The sequence below is a fragment of the Giraffa tippelskirchi genome, chromosome 3 (assembly GCF_054371585.1).
Source record: "Giraffa tippelskirchi isolate mGirTip1 chromosome 3, T2T-mGirTip1v1.2.pri, whole genome shotgun sequence".
Taxonomy (NCBI): Eukaryota; Metazoa; Chordata; class Mammalia; order Artiodactyla; family Giraffidae; genus Giraffa; species Giraffa tippelskirchi.
This window is the reverse complement of record NC_137277.1, coordinates 86,652,713-86,665,901: the sequence shown is the minus strand read 5'-3', so window position 1 is coordinate 86,665,901 and position 13,189 is coordinate 86,652,713. Positions and strand designations below refer to the sequence as shown.

Genomic DNA, 13,189 nt, shown 5'->3' with positions numbered 1-13,189 from the left:
CATCACCGACTCAATGGACATGGGTTTGGGTGGACTCCGAGAGTTAGTGATGGACAGGGAAGCCAGGCATGCTGAGGTTCATGGGGTTGCAAAGAGTCGGACAGGACTGAGCAACTGAACTGAATTGAACTGAGCTGAATGTGTGTGGAGCACCCAGAACTCTGCTTAACTACAGAAACTGGCTATTAAGTGTTAACCACTATCACTGTTACTATTTCTATTAGTCTTATCATCATTAATAGTCATCACAATACATGGTTTTCTCAGAAGGGAAACATTTGGGAGCTTGACTTTGGTCCTATGTAGGGATGCAGTTAGGGAGCCCAGAATCATGGATTGATTTCACCTGAGCCTTTCCTTGGTGATAGCTGGGATCCAGATTTTCCATTCTGTGTCCACAGACTAAAGAGCCTCTTGATGAAAGTGAAAGAGGAGAGTGAAAAAGATGGCTTAAAACTCAACATTCAGAAAACAAAGATCATGGCATCCGGTCCCATCATTTCATGGCAAATAGATGGAGAAACAATGGAAACAGTGACAGACTGTTTTCTTGGGCTCCAGAATCACTGCAGATGGTGACTGCAGCCATGAAATTAAGACACTTGCTCCTTGGAAGAAAAGCTATGACCAACCTAGACAGCATATTAAAAAGCAGAGACATTACTTTGCTGGCAAAGATCAGTATAGTCAAACTATGGTTTTTTTAGTAGTCATGTATGGATATGAGAGTTGGACCATAAAGAAGGCTGAGTGCTGAAGAATTGACGCTTTTGAACTGTGGTGTTGGAGAAGACTCTTGAGAGTCCCTTGGACTGCAAGAAGATCCAACCAGTCCATCCTAAAGGAAATCAACCCTGAATATTCATTAGAAGGACTGATGCTGAAGCTGAAGCTGTAATACTTTGGCCACCTGATGCAAAGAACTGACTCATTGGAAAAGACCCTGATGCTGGGATAGATTGAAGGCAGGAGGAAAAGCGGACGACAGAGGATGAGATGGTTGGATGGCATCACCAACTCGATGGACATGAGTTTGAGTAAGTTCTGGGAGATGGCGAAGGACAGGGAAGCCTGGCGTGCTGCAGTCCATGGGATCGCGAAAGTCGGACATGATTGGGCAACTGAACAACAACAATTCAGACTGTCCAGCCAAACCTCTGTCAGTCACCTCCCTGCAGCATGTGTCTGGTCAGCAAAGGGAGTTTGGCTTGAGAAAGAGGATGGATTAGGCCAACCCATCACTACTTTTGGGGGAAAAAAAAACTAACTTTTAATAGTTTTCGGATGACATTTTCAGAGTGTTTCCTTGTGTGTTGTTAGCTCATGTTTCTTATGTGTGGAAGAGAAATATACTTTATGAAGGCAAATTGACCTGTGTCCCGTCAGCTTTGCACTCTGAGGGGAGTTACTTACCTTTGTGTACCTCCGCATCTTCAACTGTGGAGCGGAATGACAACAGGTCACAACTTACATGGTTCTCATGAAGGTTAATGAGCTAACATATGTAAAGGGCCTAGTGCAATAATTGATACATAATAAGTTCTCAGTGAAAAAGCTATGACAAACCTAGACAGCGTATTAAAAAACAGAGACATCACTTTGCTGACAAAGGTCAGTCTAGTCAAAGCTATGGTTTTTCCAGTAGTCATGTATGGATGTAAGAGTTGGACCATAAAGAAAGCTGAGCACCGAAGAATTGATGCTTTTGAACTGTGGTGTTGGAGAAGACTCTTGAGAGCCTCTTGAACAACAAGGAGATCAAACCAGTCCATCCTAAAGGAAATCAGTCCTGAATATTCTTTCAGTGAAGCTGAAGCTCCAATACTTTGGCCACCTGATGTGAAGAGCATTGGAGGGGACCCCAATGCTGGGAATGATTGAGGGCAGAAGGATGTGAGGGTGGCAGAGGGTGAGATGGTTGGATGGCATTGCTGACTCGATGGATCTGGATTTGAGCAAACTCTGGGAATAGTGAAGGACAGGGAAGCCTGGCATGCTGTGGTTCATGGGGTTGCAAACGGTCATCTCAGACACCACTTAGCAACTGAACAACAACCATAAGTTCTCAGTACTGGAAGCTATAGTGAAGCCCATAGTTTCTTTCGCATTTTGCTTTTTAAGTATTCTTGAAGGAACTACTGTTTTTTGAGCAGCTACTAAATGTAAGGCACTTTCACATACTTTATTCCAATTAATTCTCACTTGAGACTGAAAACAAGATTCTTGCTCAGGCCGACACAGCTGAGAAGTAGTAGAGCTGAGACAGAAATCCAGGCTTCTGATTTCTAGCTATCTGCTTTTACTAGGAAACTACCCTGCCCCCTCTTAGACCAGTTAACACCCCTGGGGATGGTGGTGGTGTCTTTAGGGAAATATTGTACTTTACAAACTTTAGGGAATATGTATCTGCCTGGTGGCTCAGACAGTAAAGCGTCTGCCTGCAATGTGGGAGACCCAAGTTCGATCCCTGGGTCGGGAAGATCCTCTGGAGAAGGAAATGGCAACCCACTCCAGTACCCTTGCCTGGAAAATCCCATGGACAGAGGACCCTGGTGTGCTACAGTCCATGGGGTCACAAAAAGTCGGACACAACTGAGCGACTTCACTTCTATGAAACAAAGGTGATATTCCTGGCAGTATTTTGTCTGGTATTTGGAATTGTTTAAAATAATACCTGAAACAGCTCTGTAAGCTTTATTCATCAACAATATTATATTCAGCTTTCTGGAAGAACATAATTGAGTGAAACTTATGACACTGACAGGCTTCCCTGGTGGCTCAGATGGTAAAGAATCTTCCTACAATACAGGAGACCTGGGTTCAATCCCTGGGTGGGGAAGATCCCCTAGAGAAGGAAATGGCTACCCACTCCAGTAATCTTCCCTAGAGAACTCCCTGGACAGAGGAGCCTGGTGGGCTGCAGTTCAAGGGGTCACAAAAGAGTCAGACATCACTGAGTGACTAACTTTCTACTATGACACTGAATCCATGACCATTGGAGTCTGTTTGCATCTGTGCCTTTTTCCAATTCACTTAGAGATCTTGAGTTTTGGGGCCAATACTCATCTGCAATTTGTGTTTCCATTACTCTAGGCCAGTAATTCTGAAACTTTATTGTGCATGAAAATCACCCTGGGTGAGGGTTTGTTAAACACAGATTGCTGAATTCATCCCACATTTGTTCAGTAAATTGAGGAGGGGCCCAAGAATTTGCATCTTTTCCCTATGTGATACTCAGATGCTGGTCTGGGTATCACATTTTCAGAACCAGTTCTCTAGATCAGGAGTTGACAAACTCCTTCTCTAAGGGGCAGGTAGTAAATATGTTAGGCTTTGTGAACCACATGTTCTCTGTCACAGCTATTCAACTCTGCTACTGTCGTGCAAAAGCAGCCACGACTAATTATAAGTGAATGAGTATAACTATGTACCAATAAATCTTTATTTATGGATTTATGGGCACTGAAGTTTGAATTTTGCATAATTTCATGTTATAAAATGGGATTTTTCTTACGATTTTTTTCAACCATTCATAAACATAAAAATCATTTTCAAGTTGTTGGCTCTATGAAAACAGGAAGCAGACTGGATTTGCCCTTTGGGTTGTAGTTTGCCAGCCCCTGACATGCAGTTATGGCATGTAAGGGAGATTTAAATTACTGTTTTAGTTATAATAATAATGCAAGTGAATATTCCTAAAAGTCTATTGGTTTAGAGAAAATAGAATGAATCACGAAGTCTTCCTTCCCACCCCAGCCCCAATCAGATGCCCCAGAAATAACCACTATTGATGAATATCAATCTTCAGAAATTTTATAGGCATATACAAACTTATATAAATGTGTAAGCTCTTTTTACCTTAATGAGATTTTCATACGTACTGCTCAGCATTTCCTAGCAATATATTGTGACCTCTTCCCGTATCAATATGCAGAGATGATTTAGCTTTTTCTCTTTAATACCTTTCTACTTTTCTGTCTTCTGTTGTGTAGATTTACCATAATATATTTAACCAGCCCCCTATGGATGGACATTTGGATTATTGCTCATTTTTTTTCTACCACAAACAGTGCTGCAGTTCTTTGTCACACTTCCATCACTGCATACGGTAGAGTCCTAGGAGATGAGCCAACGAGTCAAAGGATATGTACATTTAAAATTTTGATAGATATTTCTAAATTCCTATTGTGGGTACTTTTGGAGCCTACATTCATTTTCTTTCAGGGTTGCACCCTACATTTTTAACTATTTAGTCTTTATCTGACTTGAGCATTCATTGCAGTGAGTTTCAGTATAATGCCTCGCTGCACATGAACTTACACAGAGTTGTAATCCTATCAAGGGCAAAAAAGTGCAGCTGGCAATTTGTCCAGGATTCATGAAAGGAAAATGACCTTAAAGAATATAAAGCCACCCAAACAGTGCCATGAATCTAGGGTTATCCTGGACATGGCTGCGTTTAAGGTACCACAGCACAAATTGCACTTTTTGTAGACGTGGTGTTTAGCAGATGTTTCTATATGTTTGTTTCCCACTAGGATAGAGTTTTCCATTGTCAAACATTTAAGTAAACATAGCATTAGCTGATAAATATGCTGTACCATTATTGTAGTAGAACTCGGAATATCACTGCTTTCCTTTCTGTTTGGAGCTTTTTCTTTTTTGAACCAATGAAGGATTATTATAATGATTTAATAGACAATGACGCAACAGCTGAAAATGTAGCACTAAGTAGGTTTTGTTTTGTTTGTTTTTTTTTTTGCTTAACATATGTCTATTTCTGCTCCCAGGTTGTCATAGGATTTTCTCCTCACCACTCAATCATATCTACTTACACAAGCAGTCAAGCAGTCAACAAAGAAGAAATGTCTTTTTCCGGAGACAAAGAGAGATTTCCCACAGTATAGTTTTGCCGGCTGCAGTTTCTTCAGCTCATCCAGTCCCTAAGGTACTGCATTGCCTATTATCTGTTGCTTTTTCCAGCCAAGATAAAGGTTAACTGCAGAAGCAGTGGAGTGTTTTTGCACCTTTGATTTCTGAGCCGTCTGAATCATAATTTGTAAACTTGGTCTGTGATATAAAACTGTGATTTGGGAAGTGTTAACATCCTGCAGTTCTATAATATTCACTTTTTAAAATAAGGCACTGAGCTTCTAAACTGCTTAGTTCTTTTAGAATTTAAATTTCTATCATGAAATTGTCCATATTAAATTTCTACCATGAAGATAAGATTCTATGTATGTAGTTTCTTAACTTAAAAAATTTTTGACAACAGTTGGAATCATTTAAGAAAGATTCCTTGAAACCAATACACTAGGTGTTTTTTCCCTAAAGCTTGCTGTTACATTTTCTGTGTTACTGTTGATGCTGTCTTTCAGTTGTCCTTTAGAGTAAATTAAATAAAACATCTTGTCTCAAAGCATTCTTGATTTTTTTCAGAGAGTATAATTCTGTGAAAGACAATCTATCCATTTTCCCAAATGCAATGTAAAGGAGGTGTGGGGATCATTTAGGAAGAGTGAGAATAGCTGAAAGAAATAAAGATTTGTCACGAAAATCACCTGCTTTCCCTCTTTCTATGACTTTTTTTGCGGGGTAGTAAATCCACATTAAGTATATCATACTCCTTGAAGGTGAGTTAGCCCTTGTCACAAAACAGGCCACCAGAGCCCAGAGTATGTTTCTGCTATTTCCTAGTAGAAAACAAAAAAGAAGTCTCCAGAGAGGTGAATGTATTGTTTTAGAATTTCAGTGACAAGCCAACAGCCCTTCTGCCTGTGGTTGTAACCTGGCCAGATTGCAAAGCCGGGAGGAGGCGGGGCTGTGGAGACGGGAGTGCTTTGTGGGCACTGGCGCCGAAGCCACAGGAGGGAAGATGCTCACTCCACGCTTGGCTGTGGCAGCCCAAGCAGTGGTGTTACCTATGTCGGAAAGGCCCATCTGAACACAGGAATAAGTGAAGGTCCTTAAATCCTGTGTGATGCAGTTCACAAAGCACGGAACCCTAACCTTAGCCCTTCCAGAGCTGCTGTGATGTTCATTGAATAGTGTTGTCCCCAAAGTCTGTGTAGCCTTACTGGGTGCTGTTCAACAAAACTCAGGGAGCAGTTGCCATAAATAGTTGGTAAAGAGCTGTGCAAAACCTGGGTCTGAAAGGAGCTCTGTGTGTGAGACAGTATTTATTTTCTGAATACTGCCCATGGATTTAAGTTAGTGGGGGAGAAGGTTCTCCAAGGGTGGTCAGAGTTGAACATTTTGAGTTTCAGAGGAGGCAGGAGTTTGTTTTTGACAAATTATGAGAGTGTTCAAAGTATTTTTTATGTACTTGGGGGGAAAGAAAGGAAAAGGCAAAAGAGCTGTTTTGTTTTGTCCTCTAGTTCCTTCTTAGTTTGGGTACAGTTGCAACATGTAAAGGAAGTGTGTATTTGATAGGCATCCATGAACTTGACAGTCTGCCTTTTACATACATTCATTGGGAGAGGGTGTTGTGGGCTACCCTTTGCATAAATTTTATCTTTGTGTCGAGGAGATGAAAGCACTCTTAATTAACCATTTGGCGGTTGGGGAACTTGGTGCTATTTGTCATCAATGGCAATTCTAACAGGGTTGGAAGAGGAAGAAAAGAAAACTCCTGTTTGTTTTGACCAGAAGTCTCCTTCAGTCCAGTGTGACTCAAAGCACCAATAAGGTTAACAGACCATCCAGAGGCAGCACTAACAGGCCACGTTAAGTTCAAAAGGGCAGGGGAAGGAGCCGGGGGCAGCCTGGAGGCTCTGTTGTGCTGGCTTTGGAGGTCGGTGCTCCGGCAGGAAGGGCAGCGCTCCATGAAGCAGGAGGCTGTGTGCGAAAAAATGATCCCATTGTCGTGCGCTGGGTTCTGATCTTCGTTTTCAATCCTTTTTCCTCAAGCACATAAAGAAGCCAGACTATGTGACGACAGGAATTGTACCCGACTGGGGAGACAGCATAGAAGTTAAGAATGAAGATCAGATTCAAGGGCTTCGCCGGGCTTGTCAGCTGGCCCGACATGTCCTCCTCTTGGCTGGGAAGAGTTTAAAGGTGGCGTCTCACGAAGCCTCGCAAGACTTGCATAAAGGGCAGCAAATCTTCCCCGCTTTTCCCTATTTCCTTTAACTCTTCTTTTGTACACATCTAATTTGTTAAAAATTAAGTAAAAACTTGGAATAGGGGACAGGAATTGTATATTTTCTGTTTATTCAAAAGATAATTTAAAATCCAAACTCAATGTTAAGTAGCAGAATTCTGAAGATAGCTTGGGCTCAGTCAGCCTATCCAAGTTGCTCCATGAGAGACAGCTTTGACTTCTGCCCTGTTACTCCTGCCTGTAATTTTTGCTTTTATGCCCCGTATTATTTCTTGTGCCTGAAGAGTTGCTTTGCCTCATACTTTGTCTCCAATTTTCTTGCATTGGTTCTGCAAAGAAAGATCAGACCAGACATACCAAGCTGTAGGTAATTCAGCAATGTAATTGTATGCAACTATCTTACTATAAGATTTAGGTCTTTCAGAATAATCTGAAACTGGATCTGAATCATGCTATGTAAGGATCATAAAAGAAAATACCGGCCTATAGTTTCCAAAAGGTGGACAGCATTTAGGAAATGAGACTCAAATATGAAACACTTAGTGTAACATCTGTGTGATAGACTTGTTATAGCAACACAACTAACCATAATGTGAATATAAAATAACATAAAGAAAACAGTTGAAGGAATGTTAATTTTCAATAGAAGATCTTGTTTTAGACTTTTACTTATGATATATGAGTTTATGGAGACAGTTTTTACGTGCCCACAAAACTTCATTTTAGTTTTCTTTTAGTTTGGGAGCAATTAGATATCTTCCAGTAAGGGAAAAATATTTTTAAAAACACACTGATTTGTTTTGGTATGAAAAAAAATCAAGATTAATGAACCAGAATCTCTACAAAATATATCAAACTAATTTTTTCAGATGATGATCCGTAACCTCCATGCCATCACTGCAAAACCCATGTAATGTTTTGCTGGGATAAAAAGGCATGGGTTGACCTACTTTTCAAGCTTTGTCACCTCATCTGAAGATCCTTTGGAGAATTTATATGCTTTGATCGGCTGAGGCCACTAACCATTGAGGAAGAGGAAGGAATTGCCTCAGAACGTGTCTTTTATTTTTATTTTATTTTTTTAATTTATTTTAGTTGGGGGCTAATTACTTTACAGTATTGTAGTAGTTTTTGCCATACACTGACGTGAATCTCCAGGCTAAAAAGGACTGCTGTCATTTAATGGTTCACAAATTATTGAAAGGGTCTTAGAGTTTAAAACGGCCACTTCCTAATAGCCCATAACACCACCATATACCCAAACAGTTGTCAGAAAGGCACAGTTTAGGATTTTGGTGTTAATCATAATTAATTAAAATGTTGTATCACAAGTTTATGACAGTAAGTTTGTACAGCCTCATCTGGAAGGGCTGTAGCTATAGGCATAGTCAATAAATATAGGTGATATCTCCAACTGTCACTTCACAATTTCCTTATTTAATATTTCAGGTTGACATGACAACTGAAGAGATAGATGCTCTTGTTCATCAGGAAATAATCAGTCATGATGCCTACCCCTCACCTCTAGGCTATGGAGGTTTTCCAAAATCTGTTTGTACCTCTGTAAACAACGTGCTTTGTCATGGTATTCCTGACAGGTATTCATTGCTTAATAACATATTGTTCCTTTGGAAACTGAAACATGAAACTAAGATCTATAACGTGTGTTGAAAGACACTGTAGTTTAATTGAAACCTGCCTGCAAACTTTTGAAACCGATTATGGTAAAGCAACAATTTTGAAGTATTTTGTTTCTAAATGGACATAATACCACCATTTAATGTTTGTTAAAGCAATATGTAATCTGAAAAAGTGGTTGTACATTAAATATTTCTTTTACCATCTCAAATTTTTAACCATCTACTATTGTTTTGGCTCTTTGCAAAATCAAGGTAATAATAAGTATATTTTGTTGAGAATAAGTAGATTTTTAAACAGTGATGATACATGTTCATATTTCGTATTTCTAGTAAAAATGATATGACTAATATAAATTAAAGATTAGATACAGTTATTCCACTCAGTCCTTCTCCACTCTGAATTATCATCATTACTCATTGGGCTTCTGATAGTAGTCATTAGGTATTTATTTTCATATTCCTTTTATTGGGATCTGTCACCATTTTTTTTTCTGTTTATGTTTCAGTCGACCTCTTCAGGATGGAGATATTATCAACATTGATGTCACGGTGAGTAAATCATATAAAAAACAGTCTTTGATCAACTTCAGAATTGCTGGTAGCAACAGGAAGAAGAGTGAATTGAAAATGTGAACTGCGCCGATGGAAGTGCTGTTTACTTCTAGACCCAGACGCAAGCAGCTGGTTTCCTTTTTTGTCTTTAACGCTGTGTTTATTCCAAGTAAACCCAGGCCTGACTTGAATTTAGGGCTGGAATCAGATGCACTGAGATCAATGTTGGCCTAAGTGAAATGTCAACCCAATCCTGCTATGTGTCATGTTTTTGAGAAGGTGTAATTGTTATTGATCCACTGTGTAGTTAATGCAGAGCCCTACAGCACTGGGCAGCTGCTGAAGCTAGATATATACGAGATGAGCTAAGGCGAAGAAAGCCAGCATTTTTCCTTCACTCTGCCAAGATTGATCTTCCTCTTCCTGCTGATTTTGAGTGGGGCCTGTCATTATCTTACTCTGTCATTAGGGGCTACGTTGGCCTGTGTGTCAGTCTATTTGGACAGAAACTCTTTTGCTAGCAGTGTTCCTTAGATTTATTAAAATCCCTGAAGGTAACGTTGTGTTCCATTTCTGGTATAGACAGCCTTGAACTCGAAGCGAACACGCAGAGTGCTTTTCTCTCTTGAACTTAAGTTTTCACCAAATGGTTAACAGCCTTTCTTTCAAATAACAGCCCCAGGTAATTTAACACAGGAACTTCAAACTGTACAAGCTCTAACCTTTTCTAATTTTCTTAGCCTTTCACAGTTCTCAGACTTAGGTTATTTGTGCTTTGGCAGTTCGTTTTACTAAAAAATTATGTAATGGTACCTTAGGATGATGGAAATTGTAAATAAATTCTATACATCTGATGACTAATAAGTATATTTTAAATAAGTAAATAAATATAAAGTAAACATCTGCTGAGAACTAGTTGAGACAGACAGCATTCAAGGAGTATTTTCTCTATTAGTAAGAAAGTATTCTTAATAATAGTGATTTCATATCCAGGTCATGAAACTTGGATGGGAGTGGGAATGTGGTAGAGGTTGGCATCCAGTAGTTTAGTACAGTCTGAGTTTCAACTAATTCAACCTTTTCTCTTCATATCAATTTGTCTTAGTATATAGCCAAAAATTCTTTTATGGTGGATACTCTCTATATCATTTTGTCCTACTTAGAATACTTGAACATTTGCTCCACATATATTGTTGCTCTCTCTCCAGCTCAGAATATGTAGAAGGAGGTATTTTATGAAGTATACATGAAACAAAGTATTTTTCATGATGCATTTTTCTTTTGGATTATACCTGACTTAGGGGCTATCCATTTATTATCTCACCTAATCACCCCTAATAAAATACTGCTGCTTTCAATGAAATCAGCATGCCCTTCCTGCCTGTTTCCAATGTGCCCAAAGAGGATAGTCTCTGCCTTTCCTAAGTTTCCTGAAGACTTTCAGTAAACAATTCCATTTTTAACATTCAAATGATCAAAGTGAAATATTTTCAAGTGTCTCAAAATGTGAGAACTTTTCACATGGCCCAGTGGTAAAGAATCTGCCTGCCAGTGCAGGAGACACAAGAGATGTGGGTTCGATCCCTGGGTCAGGAAGATCCCCTGGAGAAGGGAATGACAACCCACTCCAGTATTCTTGCCTGGGAAATTCCATGGACAGAGGAGCCTGGCAGGCTACCATCCATGGGGTTGCAAAGAGTTGGATGCAACTAAGCACATGCACAGAGAAATGTGAAGGGACCAAAGAAACGTACAGGTCAGTAACTTAAATTATATTTCTTAGGAAATATTTTATTAAATGAAAGCCTTCATTACTTATCAGAAAATACTCATTACATTTTATAATTGTTTACACCTAGTGTATATCACAAGAAAATAGACTTCCCCTTGAAAGTTGAATGTTTAAAAAAAAAAGATGATGTGATACCCCATAATAGTTGCTCAATAAACATTTTTAAATGTTATTAAATTATTAATAAATGAAGTATAAAACAAGAATAGTTTGTGGGTAAAAACAGTAATTATAGATAACTGCCATAGACTTTCAAAAGTATTATTTCCATATATATTGAATCTTTCAAGTAGTCATTTTCAGACTAGTGAAAAGTAATATGAAAAGGCAAATAATGATTTTTTAAATACATTTTTACTTAAATAGCAGCTATAGAAACATTCAGAGTTACAATTTTGTCTTAATAATAACTCTTTATTAATAAATGTTATATTCTTGTGTATAAAGTAAAAATTTGTACTCTCGGGTTACAAATGGGAATAAATATATAAAACACTGTTGTATTGCAAGGTGACTTGGTATAGTAGAAAAAACACTTGATTAGAAGCCAAGAATTCATCATATTGACCTGGATCTGCCTCCTGTTTTCTGCCACTAACCTTAGACAAGTCACTCATCTGTGCCTCCGTTTCCGGACTTGAAAAGTGAAGATAAAGACTTCTCCTGCCTCCCTTACAGAGCATACAAGAGTATTTTTAATGAAGAAGAGTATACAGATTAATTCCATATTAAAACAGAAAGCTCAGATAAACATCCTTTTTATTATAATTTCTGCATTCTACTTCATGAAAAAGAGAAATGTGAAAAATAATTACATAGGACAAATTTATGCAAAATAGCAAATTCCATGCTATATCGAAGGATCAATATTCAACCAGTCTCCTCTACCTTCTGTATTTATTACAGTGTTTAGTAATTATTGATTTTTATAATGAATATGGTGTCTTTCAAGATCCTGCAAGGCCTTCTGAGTCATTGGAGACAGATAAAATGCTATTTTCTGTAATTTTATTCTTAAACCTGTTTTGTTACATTCTGATTCCTTAAAAATCCATGTATATAGTGTTTTCTGTTGACATTCTGTTATCTGGAACATTTGATTAAGATTTCACTTCCAGACAGGATTTTTCTATAACTTATTTCATTCCGATATTGAGACACTTCAGTTCTTGGAACTGAATTCTTCTCCTGTCTGTTGTAACACTGACACATCTATCTTATTGCTTCTTGTCATTATCTGTCACTTCCAAGCGTGGGACTGGTAAAGAAAAGATAAGTATCTTTATGACACTTTAAGAAACTTTTCACTGTGTTAAATACTTCCGAATTCTCTAAACCTATTGTAGTAATCATGGGTCAATGTCTTTGGTCACTATTTTTGCATATATAATTTTGCCTCAGAAATAAAATGAGGACTCAAAATGTTAAAGAATATTGGTAATCATAGTGCTGAAAGAGCCATGCTAGTCATGTATTTATTTAAACTTTTGTAATGTCATTGTGTGTCTTTTTCATGTTTCTGTAAGGTTATTTCTTCTTTTTTTGTAGGTAAACTTAATAATTCTAGAAGGGTAAAACACATGAATCTACTAAATATATAAAGGAATGCAAGGTAGACTGTAGGAGAATAGATTTTTAAACAAGGACATATTTGTAAATTTCTGCCTGTGTTTAGGTTTACTACAATGGCTACCATGGAGACACCTCTGAAACATTTTTGGTGGGCAATGTGGATGAATGTGGTAAAAAGTTAGTGGAGGTTGCCAGGAGGTGTAGAGATGAAGCAATTGCGGCTTGCAGAGCGGGGGCTCCCTTCTCTGTCATTGGAAACACAATCAGGTAAGCCTTACAGTGACAAATAAAGGGAGGGTTGGCAGATGGTGCCAAGGTTATTGGTGGCTTGGTGTAAAGTTGATGACATGTTTTATGATTCAGAACCATCATTTCAGTCTGATATCAGTATGTGAGCTGCCAGGGTGCAGTGCTGTTCCCTGAGTTTAAATAAAAGAAAAAGATTTCAAAAAAGTGAATTATATCAGGTCAACAAAGAAACTTATAGAAGCAGCAAGCAATATTTACATGACCGCTTTAGTTTTAGCT

The 13,189-nt window shown here is 38.4% G+C and overlaps 1 protein-coding gene across 1 annotated transcript in view; it reads left to right on the top strand.

Moving 5' to 3' along the window:
• Positions 1-13,189, top strand: part of METAP1D (methionyl aminopeptidase type 1D, mitochondrial) — a 74,967-nt gene that overhangs the window by 52,443 nt on the left and 9,335 nt on the right. Inside the window, 5 exon segments of the mRNA XM_081577790.1 lie at positions 4,791-4,948; positions 6,910-7,059; positions 8,555-8,703; positions 9,252-9,294; positions 12,765-12,928. Coding sequence (XP_081433916.1) covers positions 4,791-4,948; positions 6,910-7,059; positions 8,555-8,703; positions 9,252-9,294; positions 12,765-12,928 — 664 coding nt within the window.